At 45.5% G+C, this 13,464-nt stretch overlaps 1 protein-coding gene across 1 annotated transcript in view; it reads right to left on the bottom strand.

Moving 5' to 3' along the window:
* Znrf1 (zinc and ring finger 1) overlaps positions 1 to 13,464 on the bottom strand; it is a 97,674-nt gene that overhangs the window by 8,727 nt on the left and 75,483 nt on the right. Inside the window, exon 2 of the mRNA XM_033757830.1 lies at positions 2,819 to 2,914. Coding sequence (XP_033613721.1) covers positions 2,819 to 2,914 — 96 coding nt within the window. The remainder of the gene's footprint in view (positions 1 to 2,818; positions 2,915 to 13,464) is intronic.

The raw sequence follows: 13,464 nt of genomic DNA, 5'->3' as shown, positions 1-13,464 counted from the left end.
GAGATTGGGATGATGAGAAATTGTGGGCAGAACATGTTACTGGCAAAACCAAAATAAACTCAGGGCTCTCGCTTTGGAAGTTCCAACCTGTGGTCCTGACAGGCTTGCCCTTTATCTGAACTGGAACATGCTCTGTGCCTGCCTGGGTGATTCTACTCCACACACAAACCCATGTGGGGAATGTTGTTCCCTTCCTTACCTAGAAGTCTAAGCATCTTCAGAAAAGACAAGGACTGAGCGTGAGGAGTCTGCGCCAGCAAAGCCTCCTCGTGTACAGAGGTCTCAAATGCCACTCACAGGACTAGAAGCAATTGGCCTCTGCCTCTGGTGGTAAAGGTCCACCTTCCGTAAGAGCCTGACAGTTTAAAGATGCTAGCTTACACACACACGCACGCACGCACACACACACACACACACATGCACCTGGCAGAGATGGCCTCAACTACAGGATGAGGGAGAAACAAGAAGTAGCACAAGAACAACAGTGCTGTGCCTCCAGCTGCCATTTGCCCTTCCTTTACAGGCCCCTTCCCCAGGCTGCTGGTGTGGAGAAGACAGAGGAGCAGCACCAGACAAGAGGATCTGGGGACACCAGGGGATGTTCGCTGGGAGAGGAGCTGGAGATTCTCACCTTCCCCATTCTTCGTGGGGCTGTGTGTGCTGACTCCTGACTCAGAGAGGCCCCAAGAGTACTTTGCCCTCACAGCTGCTCATCTCAACTTCTCCCTGATGACTCCCAGCAGCAAGTTCTCTCAGGCCAAACCCCCTCTGAGGCATCTTTGTGTTGTATGACAGCAAGGCAGTGTCTACAGAGTGCACTCCCAGCAACCCCCAGGACAAAAAGGTCTTCATGAGGTACTGACACACATGGGATAGAAGTGAATGCATCATTTGAGGCCATCGTTGGGGAGGGCCGTGAGTCACAGGGAAGATGACTTTCCCTCCACGGTCCCAGGCACAGATGGCCAACAGGGACAAAGCTGAGCTTGAGCACAGGAAGCATGGCGCACATGTGACAACAGATCCAGGGGCATGTGGCTGTCAGTCCCTTGGGAGGAAAGGGGCTTCTGGACACCAAGCAAGATATAAAAGGGAAGGAAACACTGGGGGCAGAGACAAGCCATAACCTGCCTTGTGCAGGTCCTCCAACCTGAGCAGAGATTATCAGACTGCAGGTAGTTGAGACAGGTGGGTAACAATACCTGCTCTCAAATGGAAGCTTTTGGCCAAGTAAGAGATGCAAGTAAGAGATACAAGAGTAGGGGTTAAGCAGCCCTAATCTGAAAACCTAAAATGCTTTGAAATAGCAATGTCTTATTTGTTTATTGATTTATTTATGTTTGGGTACCGGATGTTATTCATTTATTGTTTTAAAGTTTATTTATTTTTGGGCCCTGGAGGGTAAACCCAATAGCATGAGTTTATCTTGCACATGCTAGTCAAGCACTCTACCATTAATCTAAACTCTCAGTCCCTGAAACTTTTTGGGTGGTGATATAACACTCACGGAAGTTCCAGATTTTCAAATTAGAAATGCTCAACTGGTAGTAACATCTAGGCCATTATTCCCAAATCTGAAACACTTCTAGTCACAAGCATTTCAGATAGAAGATATTCAACTTGTGGTAAAATGTGTTTTTTAGGAGAACAGAGTAGATCGATTCATAAGATTTATACCCCAGGATCACTTCAGAATAATGAGCCCCCGCTCGGCGGATGCCGGCGCGTGTGGCAAGGCCACGTTTGTATGAGGAGAGTGGCCCAGGAGACACTCACTGTCAGGTAAATGAGTCCTCAGACTCAGAACCCTAGAACTCTTTTCTGAGTCTCTGCTCTTACTGTAATGCAAGAAGCCGGGCCCACTGGGGGGCTGGACAAAGGCCCTCGGATCTACTACCTGTCGACGTAATGGACAAGGGGTTCTCTATAAGCAGGGTTCGGAGATCAGGCTAAACATAGGAATGGAAAACCAGAGAGCCCCCAGCAGCACAGGCTGAGCCACCCTGTCACTCCATCTGGAAAACCACCAACACAGGACTACAGAGGGCCTCACCTCTTCCAGCTTCCTGAGTGCTGACCACATGCACGCTCTGCAATCACTTAGTTTGGAACATCCCATGAACCAGGGACTGCTGTCTCCATGTGGGGGCTCAGAAAACTGAGGCTCTACTAAACTGGGCATTTGCCTTGAGATCACAGTGTGCAAGTGGGACAGGAAGATTTGAGCTCAGATGAGGCTGACTCCAATCCTTACTCACAGCATACTAGGTAGATGCGGACACTTATTTTGTCCCTGAGATGCCGTGTCAGGGTGGCTTGGGTGTCACAGAATCCCTGGGCCCCAGCGTCACTCACTGTTCAGTTCTGAGGCTCCTCCAAGGTAGCCCTAGTGGGGCAATGAGGCCATGTGTCGAGGGCTCAGTCAGGTGCTCAGCTGAGTTGTAAAGCAAGGAGATGACCAGCCTTCTCAGTACTGTGGGCACCACAGCACAAGGCTGGCTCTCATCACGGATGGACAGTCCACTGTCTGGTGGCTCTGGAGGCCAACACAAGCAGGCACATGAAAAGTGAGGGGACGGCCATGTCTCTCAACCAAGGTCCACAGAAATGGGGAGGCAGAAGACTGAGGACCTGACCCTGGGCCTGCTTTCTCAGCCCACTCCTCCGCCTCCTCCACTTACATTCACGGTCCCGTGGAACATGTGCACTCAAGGTTCCTCATCAATCCACGGGTGTCTGCACCAATCAGACGCTCCCCCTAGACCTGGCCAGCTCCCCAGTGAGCTCAGGAGGCAGCTAGGACAGGGCTAGCCCTTACCATTGTAGGAGAGGCGAGGTTTGCTCAGACACATTATAAAGTGCATTTCCATCTCATCGGAAGCCACAGACTTGGAGCAAATGGGGCACTTGAAACCTGAAAGACAAAAAAAAAAAAAAAAATTGAATGAAATTGTGGTCTTCAAAACCAGAATAGCCATAACAGGTGTGGACATGCTCAAAGAGACAAGGACAATTCTGATAGACCCTAGACCCTCTCATCCTTCACAAAGCCATCCAAATTGTGTCTTTTTGGTCAGTCTTTGGCTCCCAGCTTTCACTCAGGCTTTCCCTGTAGTATACCCACAGTAATCGTTTAACAGAGGTCATTTACACCGGATTTGAGTTTAATTTTCTTTTAGATCCTTTGTTAATGGTGTTTAGGAATAGGGAGGCAGCAGATTATAGCAGCTGAGTAATCTGTCTTTGAATGATAGTTTAATGTCCTTCTCGCTCACCACCTTCACACCACCTGGCAGGATCACCCTTGGGAGGAATCAGTACAGCCATCAACACCTCCACCCCTCACCCTGCTCCACCTCCTCACCCACTCACCCCGGTAGCATCTCCATCCCTCACCCACCCAGCACCCTTTGCCTCCCCTGTGGCTTAGGCATCTGGCTTTGAGAAGCGCGTAAGCAGTGGGGTGGCCTGCCAGCCAGGACGCTCCCAAATGCCACTAAGCTGCCTCCTGGTGCCAGGTGAACACCAGGTACAGTGCTCTGTGGTTTTATTCCCAGGGAAGTTTAGACTGCTTACACACCAAAGTTTCCTCAGCATCGAATTAGTACTGGTTGAGATTCCTCAGTTTCTATTAAGCAAATGTAATCCTTTGTTCTATTTTTTAAAATATAATACAGATGAACTCTTTTTTTTCCCCAGACAGAGCCCAGGCTGGCCTTGACCTGGTGGTGAGCTACTGCCTCAGCCTTCCAAGTGCTGGGGCCACAGGTGTGTACTGCCACACTTGGCCAGATGAACTGTTTTCAATCTTTTCCATTTTACTTTTGTTGACATGATTTTCAAACGGGTCAATCCTTTTCCATATGAATTCTACCAAAAAAGATCCACTGCCATTGAAAAGCTACAGATTTACCTGTGTCAATTTGTGCACATCACAGCTTCTGTCTTTGTGACTACAATCCCTACCCTACTTGGACTTTCCTAAGACAAAACATCTAAAACTACTGTGGGAAGATTTCATTTACTAATTTTTAGTGAAAATTTTCATACATGGTTTTATTTGGTGCTGGTAATGACTGTCTGCAACATTTCTTATGAAGCAGATAAAAGGCAAGGAGCTTACTTGACTGTTGCTAGTCCTAGGACAGAGGAGGGACTTTGGAGTTCACACCTTCTCCAGTGTCCCTCACATGGCTGCCTTGCTAATCTGTTTGGAAAACTCTGACTTGCGGCAGGACAGCACTGAGGCAGGAAGGGAGCCAGTGGAAACATTTGCTTAAAGTCTCAAATCCTACTCCCCCCCAGTGACAATGCTTTGAACCACAGGACCAGACAGAAAAGTTAGGGGCTGGTTAATGATGGTCACAGTGGACACTGTTTTTTTTTGTTTTTTAAAGATGAGGGTCTTGCTATATGGCCCAGGCTGGTCTCAAATGCATGGCTTAAGGGATCAACCCAGTTCAAAAGTGGATATAACCTGGTGGTCATGATCCTCACTCCCCTGACCCTTTTCTTCAAAGATCCACAGCATCTAAGCATTCCAGCTAAAACAAATCTTGGAAACAGTATCAACCCAGGGACCCTCGCCATACTTTGAGAAAGGGCTGCATTTCAGGAATCTGTCTGGTCACAAGTTCATTAGTAATAAAATCAGAAGACTGAGAAGAAACATGGGGATGGGAAGGAGGTTGTTTCATTCCTGGGTTTTCTGGCAGAGTTAGACTTAAAATAAATCAAGCTACTTCTGTTTTTCTTTTTCAAGACAGGTGCTTGTTATTAAGTTCAGGCTGGCCTTGAACTCACAGCAATCCTCCTGCCTCAGCCTCCCAAGGGCTGGGATTACAGGTGTGTACTACCATGCCTGGCCCAAGCTGTCTATTTTCTAACGCAGTTTAGAAATGTGCAGATCCAATGCTACACACACGATGGAAATGAGGAATGAACTTGAGACTCACAGAATGAAAATGGTCTTCATTTCTCACCTAAGTGCCTCTGTGTTCACACAGTGTTTTGCTTTGTTTTCCAACTCAAAAGACCAAAGTTGTGCAACGTTTAAATGACTCCAGGATCCGTGTACTTTGAGCTTGCTAAATCAGAACCCTTTAGACAGGCTGTGGGCTGTGGCAGCACAGATGGAAGAGCTCCAGCGGAGGCTCCCAACCCCAGGCCCCAGCACATTCACTGTGAGGGGTTCAAATCATCTGACACCAGGAAAAGCATTACATCTCATGTGCTATGTACTTTCCTGATAACTCAGAACAGAGTCAAGGTTATTTCCTGGGTTCCAGAGAAGGGGTCAAGTTATAGCTAAGGTGTAGGCAAGTAGGCCACCTAATGAAGTCTACAAAGGAATGTACTGGATGTTTACATCTGGGGGAAACACAGTGAGACTTGAATACTCAGAGTAGCCCACTCATTGCACAGAGGGGAACAGGCAGTCCACAGTGAGGCCTTGGAATCATGCAAGGTCACGTGACTCTTGGGGTGTAGCTGAGACTAGACCCAGCCTTCTTGGCTCCAAGGCTAAAGTTCTCAATCTGGGAAGAGGTGACCATGGGTTTTTTTTGTTTGTTTGTTTTAGGCATTTTTGGTACTGGGGATCAAACCTGGGACCTTGCACTTGCAAAGCAGGTAGCAGAACCACTGAGCTAAATCCCTGGCCTGCCATGGGATTTAAGAAAGAGGCTGGGAAATGTTTCTTCTGGAGAGGAAGTGGCATCACAGAAGAGACCTGTGCTGTAACTAAAGCAGTGCTGATGCGCCTGGTGCTCTGCTTTGAGTTACAGTATTTTGTAAAGGCTCATCGGATATATTATGTCTGAGAAATGGCAAGATGATCAGGCTTTGTCAGCCTCAAGATCCTGGAAAGTTATCTACTATTCCCTGGACCTCATCTTACTCTTGCAAGATTAAATGAAGTAAGAGCCATAAGAGCACTTTGAAAAGAAGCACATCAAATCCAGGTGGTGTCATAATCAAGCCTGGTGGCATAAATGGCAAGGAAGTCATGGGGGGGGGCTAGAGGATGCATTTAGGTGGACCAAGGGTTATGGTGATACACCAGCAGGAACCTGAGCAAGCCACAGGCCATGTACAATCTGCAGGCTGTGGCCAGTAGCCACCTCTCTGCTGGATTCTATGCTGTTTTCTTTGAACTTCTAGAGCACTGTGCACAGTTTCTGTCACCTTTCATACAGCCAATGGGAAACAATAGTCTCTATTTAACCTCTACAGCACCTCCTCTTGTATATAGAGAAAAAACACTGATTTGCATTTATCAACTCATTTTTATGGATAAACACTATGCTTTACATGTCATCTCACTTATCACAGCATAAGTGTTCAGATTATATACTACAATTTATGATTTCACTGACCAGGATACTGAGGCCCAAAAGAGTAAGCAACCTTTTCAAGGTTAATATGGCCAGAGCCAGAGCAGGGATGTAACAGCCAGGGAATCTGACCACAGAGCTGGCACCACCTGCCACTGGCTGACTAGCAGAGGAGGAAGAGCTACATGGCAAAAAGAACACAGAGTGGTGTCTTTCTTAAGAAATATTCCTTTCATATCTTCTATGCTGTCCCAGCACTGCTGAAGTACCCATGGTTCTGGTTAATCCTCTTACCTAAAACAATGGATACGTTTTCCCTGGGAAATTCATTAGTTTGGAAGGATAGAGTTCTACTTTCCACTTGGCATTGAGCCTACAGCACTGGATATAAGACGCTGAGCCTGCAAATTACTTTTTAAATGGAAAATAAAGGGCAAAAGGTAAGAGGTACAAAAAGAGAGAGAGAGAGAGCTAAGGGGGAAAAATAACAATCCTATGTTCTTATGTGAAAGGTCATCAGATGAACAAGATGGATTCTACCACTCTACTGCCCCAATTTGTTCAGTGTTGATTCAGAACCAACACCCTTACAGAACAATAAATACTGAGATATTTATTATGAGCTTTCTGAAGGTTAAAATATCTAGGAATGTTTTATTCCATTTTGGAAAGAAGTCTGCACCAAATGAAAAGCAGTCCTGCAAACAAAGATCAACAAACAGTCTGCAGTCATCCAATCCACATGATCTGTCAGATTTCCTTAGAGGCCTCACCAGCACCTGGGCAGAGTGGATGAAAGCAGCTTTATTTTACTTCAAGAAAAAGCTACAGTGGGCTCTTCTGGATGTTCTCTAACCACTTTTATACTGGTCTCTAACTAGCACACCTGGGGCAGGCAGGGGTGTGTGTGTGTGTGTGTGTGTGTGTGTGTGTGTGTGTGTGTGTTCCAAGGGGCTTCATCCACCTGCCAGTGTCCTGCATGAGTGTGACCTTTAATCATGATGTGTCAGCTTGACTGGATTAGTAAGCGCCCAGCAGATGACTAAAGTGAAGTTCTGGGTGTGTCTGGATGACTGACACGTAGGCCAATAAACTGAGGGAGAAGGACCCACCTCAGATGTGGGTGGCACCAAATAATAGTCTTGTACCCTAGGACGGAATAAAAAAGGAAAGAAGGAAGAATCCCCGTTTGTCAAGAGTTCTAGTCTTTGCCGCTGCCTTTGGACAACAGTCTTCAGTCTCTTCAGCCTTCCAACACATCACTCACTGGTGATTCTATAGTGAGTTTCCAGCCCTTCTACTTTGGAGTGGTGTTGCATGCTCAGTCCCTCTTGTTCTATGGCTTTCATATTATGGGCTGAGCTGATCCTCCAGCTCTCCACCATGCAGACAGCCACTGAAGATTCTTCTACTCTCGATCCCACAGACCCCATAGATAGCCCCTGTGGCTTCCCCTACCTCTGATTCCTCAGATGACCATTGTGGACTTTCCTGCTCTGATCTGGTAATCCTAACTACTAAATCCCTTACATAAATATACATTGAGTCCATTCTTCTAGAGATCCCTACCTAATACAATGATCTGCCATATGTTCATTACTGACAGGAAGAGAGACGTCAGCTAGCCCATGCCCACGTCGGACGCTGGTTCACCTTTAGCCATTGCCTCCTGCTACCAGAATGAAGCAGAGCTGGGAACTTACCTGGTTCCTTGTTCTTTTGAGCCAATGTCTCAAAATGAAGAAGGAGTGCAAAAACAGAACACTATGGGTAATGCATCTACAATGGCCCGATTCTGTGCTGGCTGGCTCTAGCAAGCGGATGCTTCTACAGGATCCAATCAAGAATAGCCAAGAGAGCACTTGTAAGGGAGACCTAATTTCCTTCCTTGCTCTTGTCATCAGATCAGCTCACTGGTTCCTTAGTCAGAAGAGCATGGGACTGTCTGATCACCAGCTGCTTCCTGTCTTTCAACATCACCTTTTTAAGTGGGGAATCCTTTGGTATACAGTTGCCTAACAAAGACCAGAGTTTGCACTCACCACAGGTGGCCCCTTTCCAGGTCAGGTCAAAGGGGACTGCTCTCTGTGTCCGGTTAAGCCCTTTGGCAGGTGAGCCCACAGTTACCCCATGAATGTTCATGCAGTCCTACACAAACAGGCATCTGCCTAGGTCAGGTTAACTAAGGGCTCCTAGGCCATCATCTATGTCCTTCTGATCTATCTGACTGATGAGCTACTGAGGACACATGGCCACAATGCATGGATCATAATACTGACCTGCTCAAGTTGAAAGAATTCTCCCAACCCACTATCACGTATATCTTGAATTTAAGTTAGAGTTTTCATGCTCTGGGGACTAACAGACTTCTTTCATTTTCCAAAACTGCAACCTTCTCCTTTAAGACCTGATTTCCTGGACAGGACCATGTGCTGGCTGCGTGTTGCTCCAGTTTCCCTCCCCGACCCTCCCTATGCTGATGCGCTATTTTAATGGTTGTCCCAGTTCTGCCTGGCTCTGGGATCACCTAAAGGTAGAGGAATCAAAAGAAACAACCAGGGTAAAGCAAGCTGACCACTAAGGTGGGGCCTCCCGTCTGGAGGGAGAGAAGTAATGCAGATTCCTCTCAGCCTGCAGCTCCAAGAGTGCCATCCTGGACTTTCCTTACAGGTCATTTCCCATGCTAGCTTTGATCTTTTTCACTTCCTTGTGGTGTTTAATGTCAATAAAACAGGACTTTAACTTAATTATTAAATGAGATTTATTACAAATACATCAGGGGGCAGCATGGGATGGTTTTATGTTTCTTTCATGTATCAGATTCTTCACCCACAAAGACACATACTAGTCTCCCTCTCCCACTGTCTCATAATTAAAAGTAAACGCAGGGTCAGGGATTTAGATCAGTGGTTCTGCCGCCTACCTCACAAGGTCCTTAGTTCAATCCCCGGTACAAAACAAAAAAAGGCAATGAGCTACTGATGCATGCAACACTGATGAACACTAGTGAGTCCAATGACAGAGAGTTATAGAACAGGCAAAACCAATTGATTGTGTGAAAACATCAGAACAGTAGTTGTGGTCTGTAGATGAAATTCTTCCCTCTATATTCAGACTTAGGTTTCCTTCTTCAAAGAAATTTTCTTTTGTAAGTTTTATTATTACTTTACTTAGTGGTGCTTAAATTGTAAGTGCTATTTCTAGCTTTCTTCCTCCCAATTTAACTTGAGGTTAAAGTGGAGTTTGAGATTTGCTTTAGGCAATGAAATGCCCATGGTCTGTGCAGACATCAAGTGCCAGTGCATGAATCACTAAGTTACATGCAAGGCTGCAGTGACCAGGGAAGCAAGCACTGAGACAAAACCTCTTTGAGCTTGGGCCCCTGAGTAACAACAATGAGCAAAATCTCCCCTCTTGACCTGCACCACAAATTAGAGCATGCAGTAAAAATAAATGCACCGAGTTCCTGAGCTTGTGGAATTGTTTAGAAGCTGGTCCTGGCATATCCTGACTGATCTGCCCTTCCTCTACCTTCATTTCCTAGCATTCCCACTACTTGTATTCAAGCATCTCCTCCTCTATAATGTCTCTCAGATTTTCTCTAGAGATCTCTAACTTTGTCTGGGCACTGCCTGCTTGCATCCTTGCTTGGCTCGAAGAAAAATTGTTGGCATTAGCAATCAAAGAGACAGGCATGCATTCTAGCTATGATTCCCCCCAAATCCTACCTACTTGGATATTCATATTCTGCCCTTTAAATGTACAACTTGGATTCAGCAATAATCTACATACTTATATTTTCAATGTCGGTATTCCATACCGATAATTTAACATATTGTACTTAAACATTTTCTTCTGTTGGGTGTCAGGATTCCCAATTTTAATCTACTACAAAGAATCTCTCATCTCCATTCTCTAAGCATGCTATATTCCACCCCAACATATTTTTTGCTGTTTGTGGATTCTGCACTGACGAGTCTGAAGGAAAGGGAATCAGAAAAAGAAGACTTTCAGTCATTAACAAGATGGCCTTGTACACGCTACCTCACAATATTAAGAGTGCTCTGCTTACTGTCCAGAGTAGCTCTGAAGCCCCATCAGATGGACTGAAAATGCCCCATGTGGATTCAGGCCAAGTGATATAGGGAGGGGCCTGTCTTACGAGCTGCAATCAGTACTGCTGAAATGCACTGAGCTTGCTGGTAAATCTGCCTATTCAAGGAAATCCTCAAATCAAATTCCTTATGCAAAAACTGAAAACTAAATTTTATCTATATATTTTGTGGATGCTTAAGATGCCATCACTTGCAAGAGGCACCCTTACAAGCCTTCTGGGAGAAGGGGGCTGGCAATTACAATTTTTAAATTTATTATTATTATAATGTTTTTTTCAGTAACAGGGATCGGACTCAGGACCTTGTGTTCTCAAGGCAGGCGGCAATTACAATTTTAAGATGTAGTTATGTCTGGGCTGGGATGTAGCTCAGTGGTGCAGTGCCTGCCCGACAAGCACAAGGCCCTGGGTTCGATTCCTGATACCAAAAAAGTGGGAAAAAAAAAAAAAGGTGGTTATGTGGTACATCTTGATATCAGAGTTGTTAAATTGTGAGATGTATATATGCCCTAGACCTATACTAAAATACATATCTGAACAAACAGACAGACTCAATCACATGAAGTTATCCTGTTCACTTGCTGTAAAACCAGAATAAGCTCAGCACAGGATCTGCAGCTGGGGACAAAGGGAAGAACCACACAGTGTGCATGTGGAGTTGGGCCCCATGGCATCAACCACCTTACCATACAGCAAGTCCAGCTGAGATGGAGTGCTCCTGCCATGCGCAGAACAGGAAAAGCATTTGCCAGCAAAGGGAGCTGCCCCCAACCCCTTCTAGCCCATTTCATTTAGAGAAAGGAAGGGTTGCGTAGGAGGGAAAGGATAGGAAGCAGGAACAGGGTAAGATGAAAGTCTCAGGATGTGAATCAAGTTCCCAATTGCTTGGCAAAGATGAATGCTGACTTGTCAACTGGTTACCACGCTTGGGCAAGTTTAGAGGTATCCCCAACCGTGCCTTAAAAAGCGGGATATAAAGTCTCCAGAGGAATACCTTGCTTATATTTTGGAGGTGTCTTATTTAAGGATAGACCATCTGTTGAAAGAGGAAGATGGCCCATCATTCAAAGGATCGAGCCAGAATTTCTTTTGGTTCTTAGGCATTACTTAAAAGCTAGGCAATCAATGGGATAGATAGGTCTCATCAGGAAATGCTTAACTGAATACCAAGTCCTTTCTCCTGGCTGTCCTATCTCTATTTCAACTCCCCCCACCCCAACACACCACACACCTACATCCCCTTGGGCCCAATACTACCGCTGTTGGTATGAACTTCCCAGGTTTGGTCTTTGCCAAAGAACACTCTTAAGAGTACTCTGAATTCCCCAGCCTGTTGCTCATAAAATCAGCAGCAAGGAGTGAGGCCAACAACCCACCCCCATCAAAAAAATGAAAAAGGGAACAATAAAAACTGGTCTCTAAGCAAATAAAGGCAACTATTAGCCCCAGAGGATTTGTGGAAGGAACATTCCTTCTTCCAACTTGAGGGAGACAGGCTGGGCAGGACACTGGAGTAGCCTCACTTGTACCAGATACCCTCAGCAGACTCATGAGACACAGGTCTGGCCTAGGAACTGCTCAGTAGCAGGCTCGCATGTCCACTGGATATATGGACTTTCTTCCAAGTTCTGGGATCCTTACTGATCGATGTCATTAAAAAGTGCAACCATCAGCTGGCTTTGTTTGTTTGTTTGGTGGTGTGGGTGGAAGAAAAGAGAAGTGTTAAAACAAAAGGACAAAGAGAGTATCACAGAGAATCTACACAGGACCAATCTTTCATTTATGGGTTTCTAAAGGTGCTGTTCACCTCATTGGCTGAAATTTTTTTTTAAAGACAAGAAAGTGCTGAACACACTACTAGATCATGTTCATCATAGTACAGGCACTATGAGTCACCAGCAATTGGACATGATATTCACATTTAAGTGACTACTAATATGGACTAGTGATTTGTCCTGCATTTAAAGCACCTATTAGTGCTGACTGCCCTGGCCTTTCACATCACTGGAAGTCTTCCATAGTTCCCACTATAATCCCAGGTTGCAGAACACATGCTGCTGTATTTATTGCACAAAAACCACAAGCTCAGGCCCCTTCTCATCAGAGCATCCTCTGCTTGGCTGTACCTCTAACATCCAAGCTGGGGGAGGCAGGAACTCAGGACACAGCCCTGTAGGCCACAACTGTGTTTTGAAATGGCATCTAAAGAGGGGAAGTCAAAGGATTGGGATGGAGTTGTTTTGAAAGCTCAACAGCAGGGCAGCGATCAACCATATCAAAGGGAACTGCCAGAGTAAGAGAAGACCTTCATGCTCTGTCATCCAAGGCTATGATGGCCACTGAGAAAGAGATGGGAAGACCCTAGGGAGCTGTGAGGTACTGATGACAGGGCCAAAGGGAGTTTCCTATAGCAATTCTCCAGAGACAAAGCACAAATGAGAAGGACTGTGAGTTCCAAACTAGTGTATGACCTCTACCAAGCCACGTGCAGTGTACTACTATATTGTTTTTCTTCTCCTCTGGTTCAGATTACTTGAATCTGGTAGATAAGAACGGAAAGCAAGGGCCAGGAATTTAGTTCAGCGGCATGGCACCTGCCTGGCAAGCACGAGATCCTGAGTTCGATCCCTGGTAAATTCAATCCCAGGTACCAAAACCACCCAAAGAAACAAAAGCCAAAAAAGAATGGAAAGCAAGGGGGTAAGAGCCAAGAAGGTGGAGGAGATTCCAACATGGTAGCAAGAACATGATGAAACTTCATAAATCTTTACTAGTGATAACAGATCCAAAGATAAGCAGTTAGTTAAGAAATCTCTTAATGATAAGTATCTGGCTGGCAAGCAAAAGATGTGTCATACAGGGTAACGTCAGAGTTGAGCATGCATCAGTGGACAAAATATTAAGCCAGTAAGCAGTCTATGTATTATACATTTTAAAAATACAAATGTTTATGAAATGAGAGGACCACATAAACTGAAATTCCTTCCTCACTCTGACATTTTGGGGGTTTTTTGT

This window comes from Fukomys damarensis, unplaced genomic scaffold (assembly GCF_012274545.1).
Source record: "Fukomys damarensis isolate Sample0158 unplaced genomic scaffold, DMR_v1.0_HiC HiC_scaffold_32, whole genome shotgun sequence".
In the NCBI taxonomy this organism is placed as follows: domain Eukaryota; kingdom Metazoa; phylum Chordata; class Mammalia; order Rodentia; family Bathyergidae; genus Fukomys; species Fukomys damarensis.
This window is presented reverse-complemented; position numbering and strand designations above follow the sequence as displayed.